General features: G+C 40.6%; 1 protein-coding gene and 1 pseudogene across 2 annotated transcripts in view; both read left to right on the top strand.

Annotated features, from left to right (window-relative positions):
* The window catches only part of LOC110202468 (poly(A)-specific ribonuclease PNLDC1-like), a 51,213-nt pseudogene extending 41,000 nt beyond the window's left edge, over positions 1–10,213 (top strand).
* A 3,839-nt stretch (positions 10,214–14,052) lies between these two features.
* The window catches only part of SCNN1G (sodium channel epithelial 1 subunit gamma), a 30,691-nt gene continuing 20,662 nt past the window's right edge, over positions 14,053–24,081 (top strand). Inside the window, exons 1-2 of one of the 2 annotated variants that reach the window (XM_020978644.2) lie at positions 14,053–14,548; positions 20,564–20,894. In XM_020978644.2, the coding sequence (XP_020834303.1) occupies positions 20,578–20,894 (317 nt within the window). In that variant the 5' untranslated portion in view covers positions 14,053–14,548; positions 20,564–20,577. Of the gene's footprint in view, positions 14,549–20,129; positions 20,895–24,081 lie in introns of those variants that run through there. The other variant, XM_020978646.2, reaches the window with a different exon arrangement.

Raw genomic sequence — 24,081 nt, forward strand, 5'->3', positions numbered from 1 at the left:
CTGCATTAGTTGTGAGGTTTTTATGCTCTAATACACGGTCAATTTTTGTGAAGGTGCCATGTACCACTACGAAAAGATGTACTCTTTTATATTTCCATTCAGTTTTCTCTAGAGGTCTATCATACCTAACTTTTCTAAAATTCCATTTATCTCTTTAACTTCTTTCTTGTTTATTTTACGATTAGATTTATCTAGTTATGAGAGAGAAAGATTGAGGTCCTTCACTAGTATAGTTTTACTGTCTATTTGCTCCTGTAACTCATTTAACTTTTTATTTAGGAATTTGGATGCTATTCCATTTGATGCATATGTGTTTAGTATTGATATTAATTCATTTTCTATGGTACCTTTTAGCAAAATGTAGTTTCCCTGCTTATCTCTTTTAATTATGTCTATTTTTGCTTTTGCTTTGTCTGAAATCAAGACTGGTTTTCCTGCTTTTTTTTGCCTCAACTGAAGCATAATAGATTCTGCTACAGTCCCTTATTTTTATTCTTTGTGTCTCTCTGTTTCAAATGTGTTTCTTATAAATGGAATATTGTTGGGTTCTGGTTTTTAATCCATTCTGCTATCTGCTTCCATTTTATGGGTGAATTCATCTCATTCACATTCAAGTTGTAACAATTAACTATGTATTTCCCTTCATCCTATTTTTCCCTGTTTATCCTTCTTTCTCTCTCTTCTTACCCTATCCCTTCTCAAAAGTCTGTTTTGCTTCTAACCACAATTTTTCTTAATCTGCCCTCCCTTCTCTAATTCCTTTCCCCTCCTACTTCCCTGTAGTGTGAGAATGATTTCTATATGCAACTGAGTGTGTTATTCCTTCTTTGAGCCAATTCCAATGAGAGTGAAGTTAAAGCATTGTCCACTATCCACCTCATCATCTTCTTTATTGTAAAAGCTCTTCCTTTCATGCCTCTTTTATATGAAATATTCTTTCCCATTCTTCCTCTTCCTTGCCCCTTCTCCTAGTGCATGCCTCTTTTTTGACCCTTATTTTTATTTTTTTATGTCATCTCATCATAGTTATTTCATACCCATGTCCTCTGTCTATGTATACTTCTTCTAATTGCCCTATGAAAAAATTCTTAAGAGGTACAATTATCATCTTCCCATATCAGAATATAAGTATTTCAACCTTAATGATTCCCTAATGATTTCTCCTTCATGTTTGCTTTTTTATACTTCTCTTGAGTCTTGTTTTTGAAAGTCAAATTTTCTATTCAGCTCTGGTCTTTTCATCAGGAATGGTTAAAAGTCTTATATTTCATTGAATATCCATTTTTTTCTGCTGGAGGATTATGCTTAATTTCACTAGAGAGGTTATTCTTGATTGTAATCCCAGCCCCTTTCACTACCAGAATATCATATTCCAAATCCTCTGATCCTTTAATGTAAAAGCAGATAAATCTTGTGTGATCCTGACTATGGCTCCATAATATTTGAATTATTTCTGGCTACTTGAAATATTTTTTCCTTACCCTGAGAGCTTTGAAATTTGGCTATAATATTCCTTGGAGTTTTCATTCTGGGATTTCTTTAAAGAAGCGATCCATGGATTCTTTCAATTTTTGTTTTACTCTCTGGTTCTAGGATATCAGGGCAATTCTTCTTCATAATTTCTTGATATATTATGTCTAGGGTTTTTTTTTTGAATCATGGCTTTTAGATAGTCAAATAATTCTTATATTATCTCTCCTCAATCTATTTTCCAAGTCAGTTGTTTTTCCAATGAAATATTTCACATTTTCTTCTATTTTTTCATTCTTTTGATTTTGTTTTATGGTTTCTTGTGTCTCATGGAGTGATTAGCTTCCACTTGCCCACTTCTAGTTTTTAAGGAATTGTTTTCTTCAGTGAGCTTTTGTACCTCTTTTCCTATTTTGTCAATTCTGCTTTTTAAAGTGTTCTTCTCTCCAATGGATTTTTGTGTCTGCTTTACCAAGCTGTTGACTTTATTTTCATAATTTTTTTGCAACATTCTCATTTCTTTTCCAAGTTTTTCCTCTACCTGTCTTATTTGATTTTTAAAACCCTTTCCAGGAATTATTGTTGGATTTGTATCCAATTCACATTTTTCTTAGAGGCTTTGATGTCTTTTTCCCAGTTTGTGTCTTGATCTTCCCTGTCACTGTTGTACCTTGTTATGGTCAGGTTCTTTTTTTGTTGTGTGCTCATTTTTCCAGTATATTTCTTGACTTTTAACTTTATGTTAAAAGTCTGTTCCCAGGGTGGAAGAGGAAGGAAGGAAGGGAGGGAGGAAGGAAGGGACGGAGGAAGGAAGGAAGGAAGGAAGGAAGGAAGGAAGGAAGGAAGGAAGGAAGGAAGGAAGGAAGGAAGGAAGAGAAGAGAAGAGAAGCCAGATAGTGAATGTTTTCTTTCTATCCCTAAAAGGAGACATGCTCTGGATAAGGAGGCCAATAAAGGAGAAGCAAGGATTTTGTTGTTGTTGGAAGATGGTCTAGGGCTGGAGTCACCTACAACAAAATGATTTTTTTTCAAAAACGTCCTGGCTACTTCCCAATGGCTTAACATCAAAAGTTTTTCAAAGTTCATGGCCCCAAGGCATTGGAAAGTCATACAACGCTTTCTTATAAACCTGGCATGTGGACCACGGCATCTATCTAACAAATCAACAGCCTTGTAAGTAATTGCTGCCTACTAATTTTCAAAAATAAGGTGTTGGGCTGATTTATATCTATCTCCAAGAGGCATCTGTTGGGATTTGTTTTGGCTATGTCCTGTCACTGATCTTCACATAAAGAAGAGTATGGTCCAGTAAGCAAGATCTTCACTAATCAGTTGATAAAAATTTCTTATTTTTTTTTTTTGTGAGGCAAAGTGAGTGAGGCAGAGTACTTAGGGAGACAGCATAAGGTGTAAGAAGATTGAAAATGTCTAAGAGTGTTCTAGGGCAGTTAGATGATAAGGTTATACACAATGACTCAAAGGAAGCAGGAGAAGAGGCAGCTGGTATTCAGCAGAGTGCCGGGTCTAGAGTTGGGAAGACCTGGGTTCAAATCCAGCTGTTTAACATTGGGCAAATCACTTAACCTCTGTCTGCCTTAGTTACTTCAATTATAAAATGAAAATGACAATAACCCCTACCCCCCCCAGTTGTTGTGAAAATCAGTGAGATAATACTTGCTTTTTAAAAAGCACTAAGCACAATGCCTTGCACATAGTAGGAGCAATACAAACATGCATTTCCTTGCCCCCTTCCCAATGAGATAGGGGGAAAATCATTGGATTTGTAGTCCATTCTAGTTGAGGATCTTTTATTAATAATCATTTAACCTTGGGCAAATCAGTTTACTTCTCTGAAATTCAGTTTCCTCATCTATAAAATGGGGATAATAATATTTGCATTACCTACCTCAGGGTTGTGAAAATCAAACAAGATAATGTATGTAAAAGAATACCTAAATATGAACTTTTGTCAGATATAATTGCTTTGTTATTTTGCTTAAATGTTTTTATTTGATTACAAGGGAAGGTTCACTTGATGGGGGAGTAGGGTTTAAAGGAGGAGGATATCAATAAATTATTGTGATATAAAAACATAACTATTAATGTTTCTAGGTGATCAGCACTATGAGTGAGTAGATTCGAATCTAAAATGGCTTTTGTTGGTTTTATTATTGATGTCATTTCTATACTAGTTGTTTTCCTAATGTTGAACTATTTTTTGCATTCTTGGTATAAAATAAATATTTTACAAAGAATATTTTAATAAGATATTTTTATTAAATTATTTAAAATTTCATCAAAATCATTCATGATTTTGGCCAATAATTATTTTTCTCTGACTTATCCTTCCTTGATTTAGATATCAGAACTACATTAGTTGATATCCAGACCCACTCACCATCCTGAAGGTCCTTCTCCAGATTTGCTTTGGTCTTATAATATTCCTCCTAACATGTGGCTTCCAGAATTGATTATAACACCCAGTATTACAGCTAAGATTTATACAGCTTTAAGGTTTTCAAAGTACTTTTATGTATATCATGCTATTTGACTCTCACAACAATCCTGTGAAGTAGATGCTATTATTATCCTCATTTTACAGATGGGAAAACTAAGGTTGAGAGAGGCTAAGTGACTTGCCCAGGGTTATACAGCTAGTGTCTAAGCAGGATTTGAACTCAGATCATGAACTCCAAGCTCAATGCTATTTCCTTCTCACCATGTGGTCTGACTAGGACTTTGTTGTTCAGTCTTTTCAGACTCTTCATGACCCCATTTGGGGATTTCTTTGTAGAGATATTGGAGTGGTTTGCCATTTCCTTCTCCAGCTCCTTTTGTAGATGAGGAAACTGAGGCAAATAAGGTTATGTGACTTGCCCAGAGTCACACAGCTAGTAAATGTCTGAGGCCAGATTTGAACTCAGGATGATGAGTCTTCCTTGACATCAGGTCCAGCACTCTATCCACCTAGCTGCCCCTGACTAGGACAGAATATAATCATTTCTGCCTCAGTTCTCATCGTTGTCTCTATATCCATCCTCTCACCTTTACTTCAAGACTCCAAATAAAATAATTTCTTTTTTTCATGTCTTTATAAACATGTTTGCAGACACTGGCTCTCTTGCACATCCTCTCACAAGGCATTCCATCTCCCTATTCTGTGGATTTTCACTGGCTGCTCACCATATCTAGAATGTTCTACATCTTCCTATCTACCTCCTGGTTTCCCTAGATTCCTTCACATTTCTACGAAAATCCCACTTTCTACAAGAAGCCTTTCCATCTCCTGCTTAATGCCAGCGCTTTCCCTCTGAGATCATAACCAATTTATCCCGTAGAGATCTTATTTGTACGTAAAGGTGTTCACACTGTCTCTCCCATTAGATTATAAGCTCCTTCAAGGCAGGGACTATTTTTGTGTTCCCTAGTATCTGACACATTGCTTAGCATAGTGACTGGCATCTAATACTTATTTAATTTGTGTGTTGACTTAACACAGCTACCTCACTGATATTTTTAGAACATCCTGAGGAGAGGTCATCTAGTCTATACTTGTACAACTCCCTATTTAGAGAATAAAATCAGTTGAGTGATTTGGCTTTAAGCCCAAAAATTGTGTTGAGGAAGGAACGCGAGAAGAAATCTGAAAGGTAAGTTGGGGCTAGATTTAGCAGAGAGGAGGGGCGGGGAGACAGGGCAGGCCGTGAAAATCAGGCTAAAGAGTTTGGGGTTTATTTCATAATTGGGGAAGCCACTGAAGATTTTTGAGTACAGGAGTAATATAAAGGAAGTGATAAAAGAGGATGACTGTGCAAAGGTGAAGGCCTTACAGAGAACATTTCCATCTTTTAGGCATGATTCAAAATGGTCTTGCCTGATTGAATCAGAAGCATAGTTTCATAAGCCTCCAGATGCCTGGGCATAGTCTCTGTGCCTCCAGGAAGGGTGTGAGGGGATGGGAGAGGAAGTTTGGATAAATATTTTATGGGCTATCAAGCTTTGGATTATTGTTCATTTTGTATTGCAAAACTGGTTAAGGTGGAAGGATATGTCTTCTTGCCAGCTAGAATTTTGATCTTTTTCTATGTCTTTTTTAACTCCCATTCTGTTTCCTCACATTCAGAAAAAGACCCCATCTTTAGTCATTGATTATATACCAAATGAAAATGTATGATAATAGCTTGCTTTTACAACTATGTTATTATAGAAAGTGCTGATTGCAGAATCAAAGGGCCTGGATATGAAACCTGGTTCTCTTATTTACAACCTGTGTGACCTTAGACAAATCATTTCCCCTGTGAGAGCCTGTTTCTTCATCCTTAAAATTCAGAAATTGGACAAGATGACTTCCAGGGTCTCTAAATCCTATGAACATGTGTGCGTTTTTATGGTTATAAAGCACTTTACATTATCTAATTTGATAACGTGGGCTCACATTGATTAAACCACTTTATAGGTGTTTTCCTTACAACTGTGTATAAGCAGATAGAACATAAAACCAGGGGTGGGGAACCTGTGGCCTCGAGGCCACATGTGGCCCTCTACATCCTCAAGTGCCACTGTTTGATTGAATCTAAACTTCACAGAATAAATCCTCTTAATAAAAGGATTTGTTCTGTAAAACTTGGATTCGGTCAAAAAGCCACACCCAAGGACCTAGAAGGCCACAGTTTCCCCACCCCTGTCCTAAAACCATAGCTTAGAGCCTTCACCAATGTGTTTACTTTTAATAGCCAGGCAATTCATTCCAAGCAAAGTTATTAAACAAACTGACACACTAGGAAAAGTAGCAACATAGCATATCTCCCCAGTTAGGTAGCACAGCAGATAGAGCACTGAACCTAGAGTCAGGAAGACTAAATTCGAATCCAGCCAAAGACACTTGCTGTGTGACCCTGTCCTACCTCAGTTTCTTCAACGGTAAAGTGGGAATGATAATAGCACCTGTCTCACAGAGTTGTTGTGAGGATTAAATGAGAAAAGATTTGTAAAATGCTCAGCATATTACCTGGTATACAGTAGACACTTAATAAATACTTGTTCTTTTCTTCCCCATAAACCTAGGGTCCACTCTTCCACAGATAAACATAAAGATCAATAGGAAGTGTGGACAGAACAAATATGGAAGGGCATCCATATAAGGAACACGTGGCTAGGGCCTATACGCAGAGACTCACATATGGAATGCATGGGCCCTGGACACAGGGGTAGAAGGACAGCACATGTAGTCAAGGCACACATGTGAAAGCTCAGCTCTGCTGCTGACATAAAACTTTTCCTGATCCCTCCAGCTGCTTCTGCTTCCCCCCACTCTTACCCCAATTAACTTGTATTTATTTTGTATAGAGTTATATGCATATGCGCATGTCATTTCCTCCAAAATAATATAAGCTACTTGAAGGCAAGGACAGTTTTCATTTTTGTCTTTATATCCCTAGCTCAGAGCCTGACACATAGTAGGTGCATAATAAATGCTTATTAATTGATTGAAGGAATGAGGAAAGAAATAAGCATTAATTAAAGGCCCTACTGTTAAAGCCAGGCACAGAACAATTTACTCTTTACAAATATTATCTTATTTGATTCTCACAACAACCCTGAGAGATAAGTACTATTGTTAGCTTCATTTTGCAGTTTTAATCTTCTATAGAAAAGATTTAAAAACAAACAAACAAATAAAAAACCTTGGACCAAGACCAGGAAAAAAGCACTCCTTTTCTTATTCCTTCAAAGGAATGAAGCCTTTTATCTCCCAGGGGCCGGGTTTTCTTGAATAAAGAATGGAGGGCTCCCAGCCAGCTAATGCCTTGAGGATTATTCTTTTTCTTTGGACTCTTCTTCCTAATCTGGGAGATTGGATCATTCTGGCAGAGACCTCACCCTGCTTAATGGTAAACCTTCTATACAGCTCCCAAATTGTTCTCTCTGAAGGTTATAAACCAGGCAATGATTTACTCAATAACCACAGAACAGCTCTGGGATTCAGAGCTCCCTAATTTTCAAAGTCTCTTAACGTTCTTTCTATGAGCAGGTAAGTAAAAGGTGGGGAAAGGAGTTAGAACCTGAAGGCAAGGCCACGGTCTCTAATGTCAGTCTAACCTAACCTAGCCTCTTTATATGCTAATACCATCAGAAAACACTTGCCTTTAGACTCATTTTATAACTGAGGAAACAGTCTCAGAAAGATAAAGTGAACTGGTTCACTTTCACCCAGTTAATAAATAAGCAAACAGCTCCTCTTCTCTTTCCCTTCCTTTTCCTTCCCTCCTCTTTCTTCCTTCTTTTCTCCTTCCCTTTCCCCCCTTCCTCCATCTCTCCTCCTTTCTCCTCCTCCTTCCTCCTCATCCTCTTACTTCTCCTCTCCCCTTCTTTCTCTTCCTTTCCTCTTTCCCCTTCTTCCCTCCCTCTTCTATCTATCCCCTTTTCTGCCTCTTCCTCTCTTCCATCTCCCCCCTACTCCTTCTTTCCCTTCCCTCTTCTTCCATCTCTCCCTTCTTCACCTCCTCTTTCCCTCCTTCTTCGAAATCCCTTTCCCCCTTCCCATCCTCTTCCCCCTCTCACCGTGGACGTGCCCCTAGTGTAGGGCAGTTGAGAGGAGGCTTAGCCCCGGGCAGTTAGAAGGCGACAGGAAATGCATGGTCTACCACAGAGTTGGGCACCAAGGGCTTTGAGCAGAAGAAACTACTCATGCTGTAGGAGATTGTTTATTTTTTTACAGGCTTGAGGTCCGTATTTTCAAGAAGCCAGCAAACCAGTCTCTTGACTCACTAGCAAAGTGGTATCTAAAGACCAGGGGGAGCATTCAACCAATTATAGTATGTCTGATTGGATACACAGAGTATTATACAAAATATGGCTGAATTTGTTATTTGAGGTGATAAGAATGGAAATTTGTGGTTTGGTCCTTTCTGATTAGACTCTTTGTGATCCCATTTGAGGTTTTCTTGGCAAAGATACTAAAGTGGTTTGTCATTTCCTTTTACAATCCATTTTACAGATGAGGAAACTGAGGCAAACAGGGTTAGATGACTTGCCCAAAGTCACACAGCTAGTAAGTGTCTGAGGCCAGATTTGAACTCAGAAAGATGAGTCTTCCCTGACTTCTGGCCCAGCACGTTATCTACTGCTTCACTTAGTTGCCCACCAAGAATGGATATCCAGTTCAGTATAACCTCAGCCTTCCACCTCAACCATCTGTCATTCTTCTAGGATTGTCAATGTTTTCAAGTATGGGAAGAAGGTCAAACAAGTATATAGCCAATTTTCTCTCCCCTATCACACTTGGGATTATGGATTGAAGAGTTCTTCTTTCAGGCCCCTAGTATTCTATTTTTGAATCAGTACAGTTTTGATTTTAAGTTCCTCAAACATGGGATTCCCACATATGAACAAATAACAGGAGAAGAAAATTAAGCAAGAACTTCTAACAGGAAATTGAAGAGCTCATTCTACACTGGACAAAGATTAAATGGAGGTGGTAATTGATGAGGTCATATGGTGGTTGGAGATGGCAAAAGGTGATTGGATATAACCAGGTTTCAGTTGTAACTGATATAATTGGGTTCCAGGCTTTTTGAGGTACAGTTGGTACTGAGGCAGGCTTTCCCCACAGTTTGGACTGTGATGAAAGACAAAAGAATACTAGTAAAGACAGCAATCAGGCAATACCAGTGGCATCTAGAGAACTCCTCTTGTGACCATGATGACTGCAAATGGTAGAAGAGTCTCCTCTCAGCCCAGGGTTTTGCTGTCTTTTTCCAGATGCTGGTAAAAGCCGAGGAGCCTTTAGTAGGACATAACATGATGATGGATCTTTTGCATCTTCATGAAAAATTCTGCAGGCTTCTCCTAGAATCCTATGAGGAGTCTAAGCTGAACATCCACACCTTTTTTCCTGTCCTCAGAAATACCAAGAATGTGCCAAAAGAGATTTGGAAGGAAATAATTTTCCCAAGAGCTTTAAATCTTTTGAAGGTTTATGAAGTCCTAAATAGTAACCTGAATCCCACCAAGAATTCTTGCCCAGTGATCATCCAACCATGAAAAAGAGTATATCAAATATGTTGAGACTACTCCCATGAAGCAGCTTACGATACCTTCTTTTGTAGATCAGTTCTCTTGAAGGTGGCACATTTATTTCTACATAGATCAACTGATGGTGTAAAACCAGAGCCCACATTCCCTCAATTTCTTGATGTGCTGGCTCCCTATGTGAATGAGATGAACCTTATCTGAGCATGCATCTCTAAAATTAATAAGGGCGGTTCTGGATATAGACCAGTGCAAGCTTACTCTGTGTAAGCTGGGTCCAATGGACATACCTCTAGGGCCAGAGAGCAGGAATGGCCCTTTGAATTTCTCTGGCCCAGATTCCCCCAGCAGACTTTATCTGTAAAGTCTAGAGGTGACCTGGGAGATGAAGAATAGATCTATTATGAATTGAAGGACCTCTGCAAATCCGTTGTCCAGCAATTCACCTGGAACCAGTTTCTGCTGATGGCCAGCAAGTTCGAGGATATCAGGATGCTACTGCAAGAATTTAGATATCCCCCTGACCAACAAGTGACCCTGTACCAGTACTGGAGGCATTCACTTAATATCAACTGCATATTACAAACATGCTGTTGTTACTGCTTGGGCTTTCTGGCTTTTATTCTTGGAGGATCTCCATTGCACATACAGTGAAGTCTCCAGGAACTGTTGCTTCATCTCAGCTTTGCACTAGGATTGCCATTCTGCATGGCTTGGCCCTTAGGAGTATTTTGGGGGTGGGATTGTGAAATCTTTTCTGGTTTTCCTCTCCTATTCCATTTCTCTTGAGTGTGTCCCTCTCCAGAAATCTGGTGCCATGAAATTGTGGATTCAGTAACATTAGTTCATGAGAAAAAATTTCTTCCCAGAAGTAAATGGGAAAAAAATGTGCTATTAGGACAATGCCTAAATCATTTTGATGGCTGCATTTGTTGGTGAATTCATTAATCAGATTCCCAGGTAGCTGGTAAAAAATATCTTATAAGAGGAGATACAAGTTTCATAGATAAAGGGCTATGCTAACTTTTTTTTTAAATGATTTTCAACATCATGAGAAGAGCAAATGACTGATGGGTTTAGGGTAATTTGAGTTCCATTTAAGAATACTTTTCTGAGTATATTTAATACAGAAAAAGTTTAATTGGGAAGTTAAAAAAAATAAGTAAGCAGATAGTAAGCTAATCTAGCACTCACACTCAAGTTTCTTGACTTCAAATCCAAGTCCCATACCAGTAGACCAGACTTGTAGTAAGGAAGCTAAAATATGCCTCTGTTTTTCATTTTAGAAAATGCCTTTTTCAGATACTGATAATTTGTAAATTTTCTAAATTATTGAAAAATCCCCAGTCCCCATGTTCTGAGCAGTCTCATTTTATGTCCAAATTAGGAGAGAAGATATATTAGATATAACAAAGCAGGAGGGGTAGTAGGGAATTTCTAGTGTGGGACAATGTACATCCACCTGGTAAGTAAAAATTGTTGCCTTAAATGTCCTGCCCTGGAAGGTGGACTTCCCCTGACAACTTCTGGTAGATACTCTGTGGGTCCTTAGTTTTTCTGTGACTTATATCCTTCCAAGGCTTCTATCAATCAAAGACAGAAAAATCCTGAGAAAACTAGCAAGACGTGGTGATGGTAGAATACTTGTCCTGGTAGAATCAGGTGGTTTCACCCAGACTCTGACAATTAGTACTGTGTGGCATTGGACAAAGCACTTAGCACAGTGCACATAGTAGGTGCTTTAAAAATGCTATTGATTGATTGACTTAACCTCTCTGAACTTCAGTTTCCTCATTTGTAAAATGGAGATAATAATAACATCCTTGTCCACCCCTTGGGGTTATTGTGAGGCTCAAATGAACCATAGTCCACAAAGTACAGTACTTGATACAAAGAAGAAGCTTTATAGATTGTTTGTTGACTTGATTTTATAATTGGAAGGCATTGTATAAATGTCAGCTCTTATTATTCCTGGCTTTTATTATAATTGAAACCATACTGATTCAAAAATAGACTAGCGGTCTATTGGAAGGGGAATTCCAAATCCATACTCCCAAATGTGGGAAGGAAGAGAAAGAAGTAATATGAATTGGCTATATATTTGTTTGACTTTCTTCCCATACTTGAAAACATTCACAATCCTAAAAGAATGAGGGGGAAGGCTGGGATTATATTGAACTGTGTTTCCTTGGTGGGCAGTAAGATGGCACATCGGATAGAGTGCTGGGCCTGAGGTCAGGGACAACACATTTCCCTGAGCTCAAATCTTGCCTCAGACACTTACTAGCAGTGTGACCCTGGGCGAGTCACTTAACCTTATTTGCTACCTCACCCCCACCTTCCTATTTACTAGTACTTTATTTTGCATTTCTCCAATTAACTGGCACATAATTATCTATGTATGAGTTTTATCTACCTATTAGATTGTAAATTCTTGGAGGGTGCAGGGGCTTATCTAAATTTTGTATCTCCCCCTGTAGCTAGTAGTAGGTACTCCTCTGGGTACTTAATTAATATTTGTCTTTGAATCAGTCTTTGAATACACAAACCTCAATGGAATAGAACCATTATCAGTGAATAGTGTCCTCCTTTCTTCCAAATTTACTCTCCCACAGGTAAGAATGCAGAGCGATCTGCTACATCTCTGCTCTGCCTTTCTTGAAAGCCTAGGTAGGTTGGGCCAGATTCAGTTCTTTACAACTTAGAGGCATTGACCCTGCCATACCATGACCTGTGCTCAGGTATGCCAAACACATGAAGAAATAGGGGGGAAACTGAAAAAGAGACTTTTTAAATGGAAAAAAATTAGAGGATGAGAAAGGATCAGATTTAGAGCTATAGGTATTCCTTCCACATTGCAGGGTTTAGGGGTGCAGCACCTCCGTCATCTGGAAAATCCGCATAATAAATTTTGGCCATCCCTTGCACTAGAAAAGAAGTCTGAATTATTATGGTTATTAAAAGATAAAATATGTTATTATGTAATTATATATTCCCATTTAGTTTCTTATGCCCACCTGAGATATATCAGAACCATGATGGGGAAAGTCACGATGTGGAAGGGATAGCTGTAGAAGAAACCCTATAGACCATTTAGTCCAATCCCCTCAATTTACAGATGAGGAAACTGAGGGCCAGAGATGTTAAGTTACTTGCTCAGCGTCACATAGCTTTTAATGGTTTGGTATTTCGCTTTTCAAGAAAAAGTTAACCAAGAGACCAAAAAAATTAGATTACCTAGAAAGCTTCTGGAATCGGGGAAAAGGTACCACATACCCACAAACAAGGTATGTACCACATTCATCAGACAACGACATTCCTACAAGCAAGGCGTGTAATAAATTCAGTTAGATAAGTAGTAAGGGGCTGTGAGGTGTGGTAGGAAGAGCACTAACCTAGAATTCAGGAGTCCTCAGTTTGCATCTTAGCTCTGCTACCACCCCCCTGGGTGATCTGGGCAAATTGGTGAATGTCTTTGGTGCCTCAGTTTCCTCATCTGTAAAATGAGAGCATTCACTACTGTTTCAGAGCCAAAACGAGCTAAGAATGTTTTTTGATTTTTTTACATAGAGCCCTCTCTAGTCAGTGTTCTTTCCACTGTACCATATAGCCCCAATTTTATTTATTTTTTTACTTTTTTACTTTTTGGTGAGGCAATGGGGTTGTGACTTGCCCAGGGTCACACAGCTAGTTAAGTGTCAAGTGTCTGAGGCTAGATTTGAACTCAGGTCCTCCTGACTCCATAGAGCTGGAGCTCTATGCACCCAGCCACCTAGCTGCCCCACCCCAATTTTAATTTTAAAAGGTAAAAACAACTCAGTCTAGGGCATACAAAACCAGGTGGGATTTGGCTCTCAGGCCTTAGTTTGTGGATCCCTGTATTAGATGATCTCAAGAGACCTTCCAGTTCAATAAGACTAAAAGCTAATTGCATTTATCGTACTGCTAAGACACTTACCAGAAGGAGGAATGTAAATTATAAACTCCTAGAACGCAGAAACTGACTTTCATTTTGTATTTGCATCCTCAGAGTCAGTGGCAACACCATGCACGTGGCAGATTTAAATGCTTGTTGGATTAGACTGGATTAGAAAAGAGTGAGAAACCAGAAATGTCTTATAATAGGGATATTAAAACCACTATCTAAAACCAGATAAGATGAATGAGTGGTTGTCGTTGTTCAGCTTTCATGACTCCATTTGGGGTTTTCTTGACAAAGGTACTGGAGTGGTTTGCCATTTCCTTCTCCAACTCATTTTACACGTGAGGAAACTGAGGCAAACAGAGTTGACTTGCCCAGGGTCACGCAACTAGTCTGAGGCCCAATCTGAACTCAGCTCTGGGTCTGGAGTCAGGACAAAAACAACAACTACTCCCTTCTTGTTTCACCTGACTGCATAGACAGGTAGATGAAGGCAAGGAGCTGGGCCTTAGAGGATGTCTTCTGCTTCATTTCCAAACGCCAGAAATCTTGCAGTTACACGGTTGGATCGCTAGAGGGCCGCGGTTCTCCTCCGCAAAAGCAACAAGGTGAAAGAGAACGTGCCTTTCAGTTTGGCGGAAGAGGGAGGATTCAGAAGGCCCTTCTCCAGCCAAGGGCTCCGATGAGAAATGGTCTGTCTGATGAAGGTCAGGCGCAAGGATACCCGTGGGGACCTCAAAGGCCGGCGCTGTCCCTTGCCCGAGGGCACCCCGAACCTGTGGCCAAAGGATTTTAGTAGGCGACGCTGCACAGTCAGGCCCCACGCGCACCTGGCAACAGGGAAGAGCTGGACTGCGCGCAGTGCGGCTGTGGGGCTTCAGAGGGAGCTATGGAGCTAAGACTGAGACCTGAGGGCGGTGTCAGGGCTGGGAGGTCAGCCCCGGGAGGAGGGAGAGGAGGAGGAGACTGGACCCGGCTCACAAGAGGCTTTGACTGCTGGGGTGCTGGGGATGCTGAGGTGCTTCTCGGAGCGCAGCGCAGCGCAGCCCGCACGCACACGCCTTCTCACAGCCCGGTAGCTCTGCCGCTGTCCTCGACCGGACCTCACTTCAGCTAAGTACCAAGGTGAGTTTAAGGCCCCGACGGAGTAGCCCCAGAGGTATGCTAGAAGTGCCTGCGCCACCGATTTCTGGGAAGCTGGGTCGAATATTTGGGACTTCGAGTCGGTCTCCGGCGGCCGGTAGTCTGCTGGTCCAGCTTGCTTTCTTTCCCTGGCTCTTTGTCCCATGGCTTTCTCAGCCGGGAGATTAAGCTGACCTCCCTCCCAACCAAGGTCTGTCTGAGCGTCCGGCTCCAGTCATCTGCATTCCCCAAATAGACCTGCTTCCAGCCCGCAGCAGGGGCAAAACCAGGACCAACCCTAGAATCTGGACCAAGCCTCCCTTGCCCGCTATGCAGGGATGGTTTATTAGCAAAGTATCCTTGTAGCCTTGACTTAGTGAGTACTCAGAGGCAGAAAAGAGCTGAACACTCTTGATGCACGGAACAGCCCAGAGTCTCCCAACTCAGCTCCCCATAGCTACATGCCAGCAGTGAGAGGCCCCCGGGGCCGCTGTGCTCTCAGTGATCTGAGTTCTGAAGCCAGGAATCCTGAAAAAACAGACTCCACTGACCAAACTATGGCCGACCCCTGACACTTTTCGAAAAGTCCAGCTGTTTCAGTAATTTAGCTAATTTCATCCTTGTCCAGGTACATCTTATTTTCCGTCGAATAACTCAATCCTTGAAGAGAAAGGATGAAAAAAGTTAAAGTTTTAGGATTGTCCACATCAAAACAGTTTCAAAAAAATTCTTAAATTGTAAATGACCACTAGTGCAAGGTCCTGGCGAAGTCGGGAGAGAATGAAATCAAAGATCCAGGTAGAGAGATTCAGTTTCGACTAAAAATACCTCTTCTGTCGTCAGAGGGAAGGAGAGAGTAGGTGCTGATGAAATTTCCAGGAAGGTTATGGAGTAGGCTTTTGTCCAGTGGCTTCAAATCTTATTGAAGTAGCAGGCTGGATTATCTCCTCAAGTATGGAATGTAATGAGACAGTTTGGGGGATGGAGGGGAAAAGTAGTAATAGAGAAGGGCAGAATAGATGGATGGTTGAACAGTGAGCCAGTGAGCCTGGGGTTATGCACAGCAAATTTACAGGGAATGAAATCAAATCTATATCATCAGTTTCTTTAGTGGTGCTCAACAGCTGGAAAGCAGGAGAGGAGAAATTAAGAAATCATATGGTGGAACTTTCCTAGATATGAAAATTTTCAGATAGGGTATTGGGAGAGATGGCTAGGGATCCTAAGGTGATAAATAGTGAAAGATAAAAGTATCAGACTGGGGTCCAGGCTGGATAGGAAAGGGAAACTAGAACAGGGAAGATGTGAAAAGACCACTGGCTATGGAGTCAGCAGACCAGGGTTAGAATCCTAGCTTTGCCATTTATTGCCTGTGTAATGTTAGCCAAATTGCTCTTTCCGGGCCTCAGTTTCTGCTTTTGTACAAGTGAAAAGACTGAACTGGATGACTTCTGAGGTCCCTTCCAGCTCTCTCTATGTGATGCTATGATCCATCTAGAGATCAGCCTCATTCTCTATTGAAAGTTAATGACTGTTCATGGGGGGGGGGGATGATTTCTGTTGCTTATGGACTTAGTTGTCAAAGAAGTATCCTCCCCTTGTGAGCATTGAAAGAATCAGAAATAGTAGCAGCAGGTGGATTATTGAAGTCTGACCTCCAAAATCATAGATTTAACAGATATATTTTCTTGTGATTACAAAATTTATTGCACATAGGAAAAATGACACACTACCTCCTTGAGGCTTTAGTCTCAATCTCTTTTGCACGGCTTAGGTCATTTCTACAGGGCTGTTCTTAGGGTGTCACACTGATAATATATTTTCTAAACAAAGTAAAGGAAACCAGATTTATTTTTCACCAACCTTGCAAAGCATTCAATAGCAAAAAGGCCTTGTCTCTCCTTACGCTAGGAGAGGAAGTGTTCTTGGTGAAAGTTTCCAACAAGTAATCAAAATCATTTATTTCTGATTATCTCTTATTAGTCTAAAAAAATGAAAGATTTAAAACTTTAAAGAATATATTTCATTTTTTCATCCCAGTAAACCATCAGGATTTTTGCAGATTGGGCCTTTTAAAAAAAGTTGTTATGATAGAAGTATAGAAATGGTCCCTCTGAGATGGGAGCTGAGAGGGTCAGAATAAGGAGACAGAGCCCAGGTACCTGTGGGGTGAGCTGGAGCTATTTGGCATCCAACATGTCACTGATTCTTTTCTTCCAAACACCAGATGACTTGTTTTCCTTTCCCTAATCAATCCCAGGTCTTTAGACTCCAAATCCATTGTTTCTGCTATACCATACTGACTCATACCCTCACCCTTGCTGATGAGTGTCATGTGGGTGGCTTAGGGGTCTAGGATAGAGGAAATGCTGTAGTGGAGAAAAGAAGAAGCCTGAAATCCAGTTTCCTGGCCAAAGACCTTGCTATTGTTCAGTTGTTTTTCAGTCAGGTCTGACTCTTCTTGACCCGATTTGGAGTATTCTTAGCAAAGATATTGGAGTGCTTTGCTGTTTCCTTCTCCAGCTCATTTTACAGATGAGGAACTTTGGCAAACAGGGTTAAGTGACTTGTCTAGGGTCACACAGCTAGTAAGTGTCTGAGGCCAGATTTTAACTCAGGAAAATGAGTCTTTCTGTCTCCAGGCCTGGCACTCTATCCATTGCACCACCTAGACACAAGCAAATGAGAACAATTGTCCAGGGTACAGGGTACCAATCCTTGCCACATCCAAGTCCCTATACTCTTCCTCCTCTTGCTTATGGAAGCCGATAGCATTAAAATCCACTGTGTGGATGATATAGAAATGCCACATACAAGGGGCCACAGAGATCACAAGATTGTGGACTTAGTGCTAGAATTGATCTCATATCTCATCTAGTCTAACTCCTTTATTTTACAGATGAGAGAACTAACACCCAGAGAGGTTGTTATTCACCCAAGATTGCACAGCTAGTTATTGGCAGAAAGGACATTTGCATCAAGCTCTTTTGACTCCAAATCCAGTGCCTTTTCCAGTACTATATGGCTAACCTATTTTGTTGTATCAATGCACATATCTGTGTAGTTATCTAAGAGTTGACTATTTAATTGTGGATCATCCAGATCTTTCCCTTTTACTTCCTCCTCTTACTGCCCCTTTGTTTGACTGTCAGTGCTAAAGAGGTAGGGAGTGGAGAATGGATAGCACCTAACAGTAACTTGGAGTCAGAAGATCTGGGTTCAAATCCCAGCTTCAGTTCAGTTCTACAAACCTTTATTAATTGCCTATTGTATGCCAGGCAACATCTGAGGACTAAGACTGGAGAGCTTGCCCTGCATTTGCCTTCAAGGAGCTTACTTTTTCCTGGTGGAAAATAATACACACACAGAGAAATAAATACAAAATCTATACAAAGTAAATACAAAATAATATCCAGTAAGGGCAGAGGAACACTAACATCTGGGAAGGGAAGTTGGAAATCCATCAGGGAGTACCTTGTATAAAAAGCAACTGAACTGTGCTTTCAAGGGCTCTGTGAGTTCCAGAAGACGAAGGTGAGGAGGTAAGAGCATTTCAGGAATGTTGGACAGTCTGTGCAAAGAGAGGGATGCAGGAAAAGGAATAGCATGTAGGTCAGTTTGTTGATCAACAAGCATTTATGAAACACCTACTATGTGCCTGACATTGTGCCAAGCCTAAGGATTACAAAGAAAGGCAAAACAAAGTTCCCTGCCCTCAAAGAGGTCACAGTTTAATGGGGCAAACAACAGGCAGATAACTATGTACTAACAGGATATAGAGTGGATAAACTGGAGATAATCCACAGAGGGAAGGCACTAGGATTACGCTGAATGGGGAAAGGCTTCCTGTAAAAGGCAAAATTTTAGTTAGAACTTGAAGGAAGCCTGGGAGATTAGGATAGAGATTTACAAGCACCAGGAGAGTCAGTGAAAATGTTAGAGTCAAGAGTCTCATGTGAAGAATAGCAAGGTCAGTGTCTCTGGATCACAGAGTTCTTGGGAGTGAATAAGGTATAAAAAGACTGGAAAGCTGTGAGGGGTTGAGGTTATAAAGGACTTAAAACACCTAACAGGAGTTTATATGATCCAAGAGGCAAAGGAGAGCCACTAGAATTTTTTGACTAAGCGGGTAACAAAGTGGGTGCTTTAGGAAGACTAATTTTTCTTTCTTTTTTTCTTTTTTCTTTCTTTGGAGGCAATTGGTATTAAGTGACTTGCCCAAGGTCATGCAGCTATCTGAGGCCAGATTTGAACTCAGGTCCTCTTGACTCCGGGGCCAGTACTCTATCCACAGTGACACCTAGTTGCCCCTAGGAAGATTAATTTGACAGATGAGTGGAAGAGGGACTGGAATGGGGAGAGACTTGAGGCAGAGAAACCAATCCCCCATGCTATTGAAATAGTCCAGGACTGAGGTGTACTGGTGGCAGTGTCAGAGGAGAGAAGGGAGCATAGAGGTATTCTGAAGGTGAAATTGACAGGACTTGGCAAAAGAATGGATATGGGGGTGAGAGAAAAGCATGAGTAGAAGCTCCCAACGGAGTCTGGATGACTGGGAGAATGGTGGTGCCCTAGACAGTAATAGGGAACTTTTGAAGGGGAGAGGATTCATGAGGAAGAGGAGTTCCATTTAGGCAGAAGAATTAAGATGAGGTCAATTTAGAAGGATAGGGAGAATAAAAATTGTATATGGCTTTCAATACCAAACAGAAGAATTTGTAATTTACTCTTGGGGGAAAGGGGAGCCACTGAAGTACCTTGGGCAGGGAAATGATATTGTCAAATCTTTGCTACCATTTTGGCGGCTGAAGAGAAGATGGGTAGGGTAGGGGAGAAACCAGATACAAAGAGGTCAATTAAGAGGCTTTAGTGATAGTCTAAATAAGAGGTAATGAGAGGCTGAACTAGGGTGGCCACTTTGTGGGTAGAGAAAAAAGGATGTTTGGGAGGGATATCTTCTTTATATAGAAAGTAGAGTTAAAAGAATTTGATTTGGTATATCATCTAGCCTCTGCAGGCCTGAGTTTGATCATCTCTAAAATGGGAGTGATAATATTTGCACTTCTCACCTTTCAGGGTCATAAAAATCAAATGAGATGTGCAATCATCTTTTTTTATTTTACTATGTTATGGAAACGCTTGCTTTAGCAAAAACAAAACAAAAACAAAATAATTTTTAAAAATCAAATGAGATAGAAAAGGTCTTTGTCATTGTAAAATGCTCCACAAAAGTGAATGGGTCTAGTAAAAGACATGGGAAGACATTGGGAATTGTCTTTGGAGAGTTCATGTTTTAATAACTTCAGTAAAGTAGCTGAATATAAAATAAACCTACAAAAATCACCAGCCATTCTGAATATTGCTAACAAAATCAGTAAGAAAAAACAGCAAAGGAAATTCTACTCAAAATAACTATAATAATGCATAAAATATTGGGAGTTAACCTATCCCCACACACAAGGCTTATAAGACTACAACTACAAAACAACAGAAATAATGGAAGACAAATAATCAAAGAGAGATTTAATTGTTCAGACCAACATAATTTAAAAAATGACATCACTGCTGAAATTAATTTACAGATTTATGGCCATACCAATCAAATTAATAAGGAATAACTGCAAAGAACTCATTTTTCTATGCTGGTCCTACTAGAAAACTCCAAAGTGGATTTTCTTTGCTAGGTCCTTTTCAGTGATTCATTAGTTAAACCTCCAGGAACCCTACAGGGTTAGAACAGTAGCTGTAAGGGAAGAAAACAAGACTCTTTGGCAGAGACCACAGTCAAAAACAAATATCCTTGGAGGAGGAGCCAAACTATAAGTGCACAGTATCCAGCAGATAAAGAGGACAAGATTTCTCTCAGCTCTGGCTGGCATTAGCCCCGGAATGAGACTCTCCTAAGAATGGACAAGAGAGACAAGAAAGAGACCAAGAGAAACAATCGGGGAAAGTCAGGGTTTGGCAGAATGTGCTTCTTTCCCTAACCACCCCACCTTTTCCTACTCCCCTTTCCAGGCCCGACCTTCACCATGGCTCCTGGGGAGAAGATCAAAGCCAAAATCAAAAGGAACTTGACTGTGACGGGTCCTCAGGCTCCCTCGATCAAGGAGCTGATGAGATGGTACTGCTTGAACACCAACACCCATGGCTGCCGGAGGATTGTGGTGTCCCAGGGCCGTCTGCGCAGGCTTATTTGGATCATGTTAACACTGTCGGCTGTGGGACTCATTTTGTGGCAGTGCGCCCTCCTCGTCCTCTCCTTCTATACCGTCTCTGTCTCCATCAAGGTCCATTTCCAGAAGCTCGATTTCCCGGCTGTCACCATCTGCAACATCAATCCTTACAAGTAAGAGACTGGGATATGAGGAGCAGGGAAGGGGTCTTTGAAGTGACAAAAGCCAACCATTCTACTCAAGAACTTGGGATCCCCTTACTCTGCTATGGTTGCTCTGATAAAATAGTGTATATAGGCTCATAGAGTGAAATTTCCTGATCTTTTTCTTTGGGGTGAGGAGGGGAACATATAAATGGATATTGTTTTATATACTATATATTATTATATTAATATATATTATATGTGCTGTATATTATAATGTGCTAGAGAGAGAGAGAGAGAGAGTATGAAATCAGCATGTCTTAAAAAGTTCTTACTCTAAGCATGGAAAATGAAGTGAGTTACTTAATTTTAATTAAGAACTCTAATTTAGGGGCAGCTAGGTGGTGCAGTGGATAGAGCACCTGCCCTGAAGTCAGGAGGACCTGAGTTCAAATCCGGCCTCAGACCAAACACTTGACACTTACTAGCTGTGTGACCGTGGGCAAGTCACTTAACCCCAGTTGCCTTAAAAAAAAAAAAAAACTTAGAGGTCTTAACCTGGGTTCCATGGACTCCTTAGGGGTGGATAAATTTTAGGCAGTCTCTGAACTTGGATGGGAGACAAAATTACATATTTCTTTTTTACCAGCCTCTAACTGTAATCTAGTATTTCCTTCAATTATGAATATAGGCAATGAACATTATTCTAAGAAGGGGACTAATCAGCTTTACCATAACACAAAAATGTTAAAGAAACACTGTTCATTGTTTTTCTTTTTCTAGAGGTAATTGGGGTAAAATAACTTGCCCCCAGAGTCACACTGCTAGTAAGTTTCTGAGGCCAAATTGAACTCAGGTCCTCCTGACTCCAGGGCCAGTGTTCTATCCACTGCACCACCTAGCTGCCCCATGTTTATTGTTTTCCGACACCACTCTTCTTACTCTTGTATGAAGGAGGACCTATAGTAGTCAATGAGATAGGGGTCTGGCTGCCTACGGATGCTTTCCCAAATTAGAGGAATTGCATGGTATTACAGGAATACCATACAACTGGAATGGATGGACCAATGTGGAAACATCCAAAAAAACAGAAATGTCCGATTACCTGATCTTACCAATTAACAAATATTTATTAAGGGCCAAACTGGCACAAAGAGGATTATAAGACAGGCCTTACCATCTAGGAGCTGACAGTGTAATTCAGGAGACAAGAAACACACATATAAAAAGAGAACTTCACCTCCCTGGGTCTCTGTTTCCTCATTTGTAAAATCAAGGGGCTGGGCCCTATATCTTTTAAGGACCCTTATAACTCTAGATCTGTGATCCTATGAATTGCAACTACAAAAAAAGATACTATACATGCCAGGTGTAACAAGCTATAAATAAGAGTTCCTGCCCTCAAGGAGCTTACTGTCTAGTAGGGGATAAAAGAGAAACATAAGTAGGTAGAATACACAGTTATCCATTAGTTACTTATACATACATACATATGTTAATTATACATCACTAACAGGAGAGCTTTTGCTTAAGACAGTGGCATCCCACTCTTAGAGTAAGCCAGAGCTGCTTTTAAGCCATAGCTCATTAGCCCAAGTTACCATTTCTCAGACTTGCAGGTCATACCCTCTCTGAACTCAGGTCTTAAGCCTGACATTGACTCAGAGAGGGAAGTGCAACCCTGAAAAAAATTGCCCAAATAACTTTCAGCAGTAACTGAGCAGCTATAGACATCAGGCCTGGTTGAACCTAGCCCCACTAATTGGGATCCCTGGTCATGAGACAGGGTAGCCCATAGAAAACATGCCCTAGCCAGGTGACCACTGGGTCACCTTCTAGTTGTATGCTATAGAATCTTTAAAACTGCCTTATGAGGCAGATAGGAAGCATCTTGAATTTTGCCAGTGTACAGGGAATGGGGGGGGGGGTCAACCTCCCAAAAGTGACATCTAAGGTCATATGTCAGAGCCAATTTCAGATCTCCTGACTCTTAACCTAGTACCAAGAAAGCCAAATTCCAATGTAGTTAATGGTACACAGATAGTGTGGGGTAGTGGAAAGAACACTGGACTTAGAAGACAATTTAAACTCTCTGACCTTGAGTTTCCTCCTCTGCCCTGACTACCTCACAAGGTTGGGAGGATCCCATGACATAATGAATGTAAAAGTGCTTTGTAACCACAAAAAATTAGAAATGGAAGGTATATGCAGCCAACTATTACTTAACCCACACAGTACAGGGGATGAGTCGTTAGCACAAATAATCTAAGAAAGCATTTATATCCCCTTCCTTGCCAGCACTATAACCACCATGCCCAGGCTACCCTCATCATTGCCACATCCTAGCCATTGTCCTGGAACCCACTGTGTTAGACAAGGAGATGGGCCCTATGACTCAGACGAGAAGTGAGACAGTGGACTCTTGGGTCTAGGCCTCAAAGCTGATATTGCCTTGAAGTAATCTGCTTATGATAAATAGGAGTTAATTATCATTTTACAGTTGTCATATCAGATGGAGTCATTAATATCTAGAGAGGAGACAAATGAAAAAGGGATTATACAATGTAAGAGGTTTTTATATGCTATAAAGGCCTCATGATCATGCTGTGGGAGATTCAGTTAAAGGAACTGAGGATGGTTAGCAAAGACAAGGCTAGAGCTCATAGGATGCTAGGTCTAAAGCAGGAAGTGACCTCAAAGGGCATCAAGTTAAACCCCTTCATTTTATAGATGATGAAATGAAGGCCCAAGGAGGTTATGTGATTTGCTGAGGTAGAGGACGAAAAGTAGGATTTGAACCCATCTGCTATAACTCTAGGACCATTGCTTACATGACTGCTAGCTTCATGTATTCTTAAGTCTCTCATGAAAGAGGGATTAAATTTGTTCTCCCCAGCACCAGAGGACTAAATTAGGAGCAAATCAGCAATCCTGACCTGATGTTGAGAAAAACTTCCTCACAATTAGAGCTATCCAAAAGTGGAATGAGTTGCCTTACAAGGTAACGGATTCTCCCTCCCTCAAGGTCTTTAGGTCAAGGCTGGATGACCACTTGTTGGGAGTCTGGTAGGGGGATTCTTGTTCAGGTATGGGCCAAGGGTCTTCTTCGATCTCTGAGGTTTTATGTTTCTGTCCCTTCTCTCTCTCTCCCCACCTTTCCCTCCAGTTGCCTGCAATGCAAGTAATCATTGATAGCAAGCATGGAATAAAGAATTTA

The sequence above is a fragment of the Phascolarctos cinereus genome, unplaced genomic scaffold, assembly GCF_003287225.1.
Source record: "Phascolarctos cinereus isolate Bilbo 61053 unplaced genomic scaffold, phaCin_HiC Scaffold_4;HRSCAF=312, whole genome shotgun sequence".
NCBI classification, from domain to species: domain Eukaryota; kingdom Metazoa; phylum Chordata; class Mammalia; order Diprotodontia; family Phascolarctidae; genus Phascolarctos; species Phascolarctos cinereus.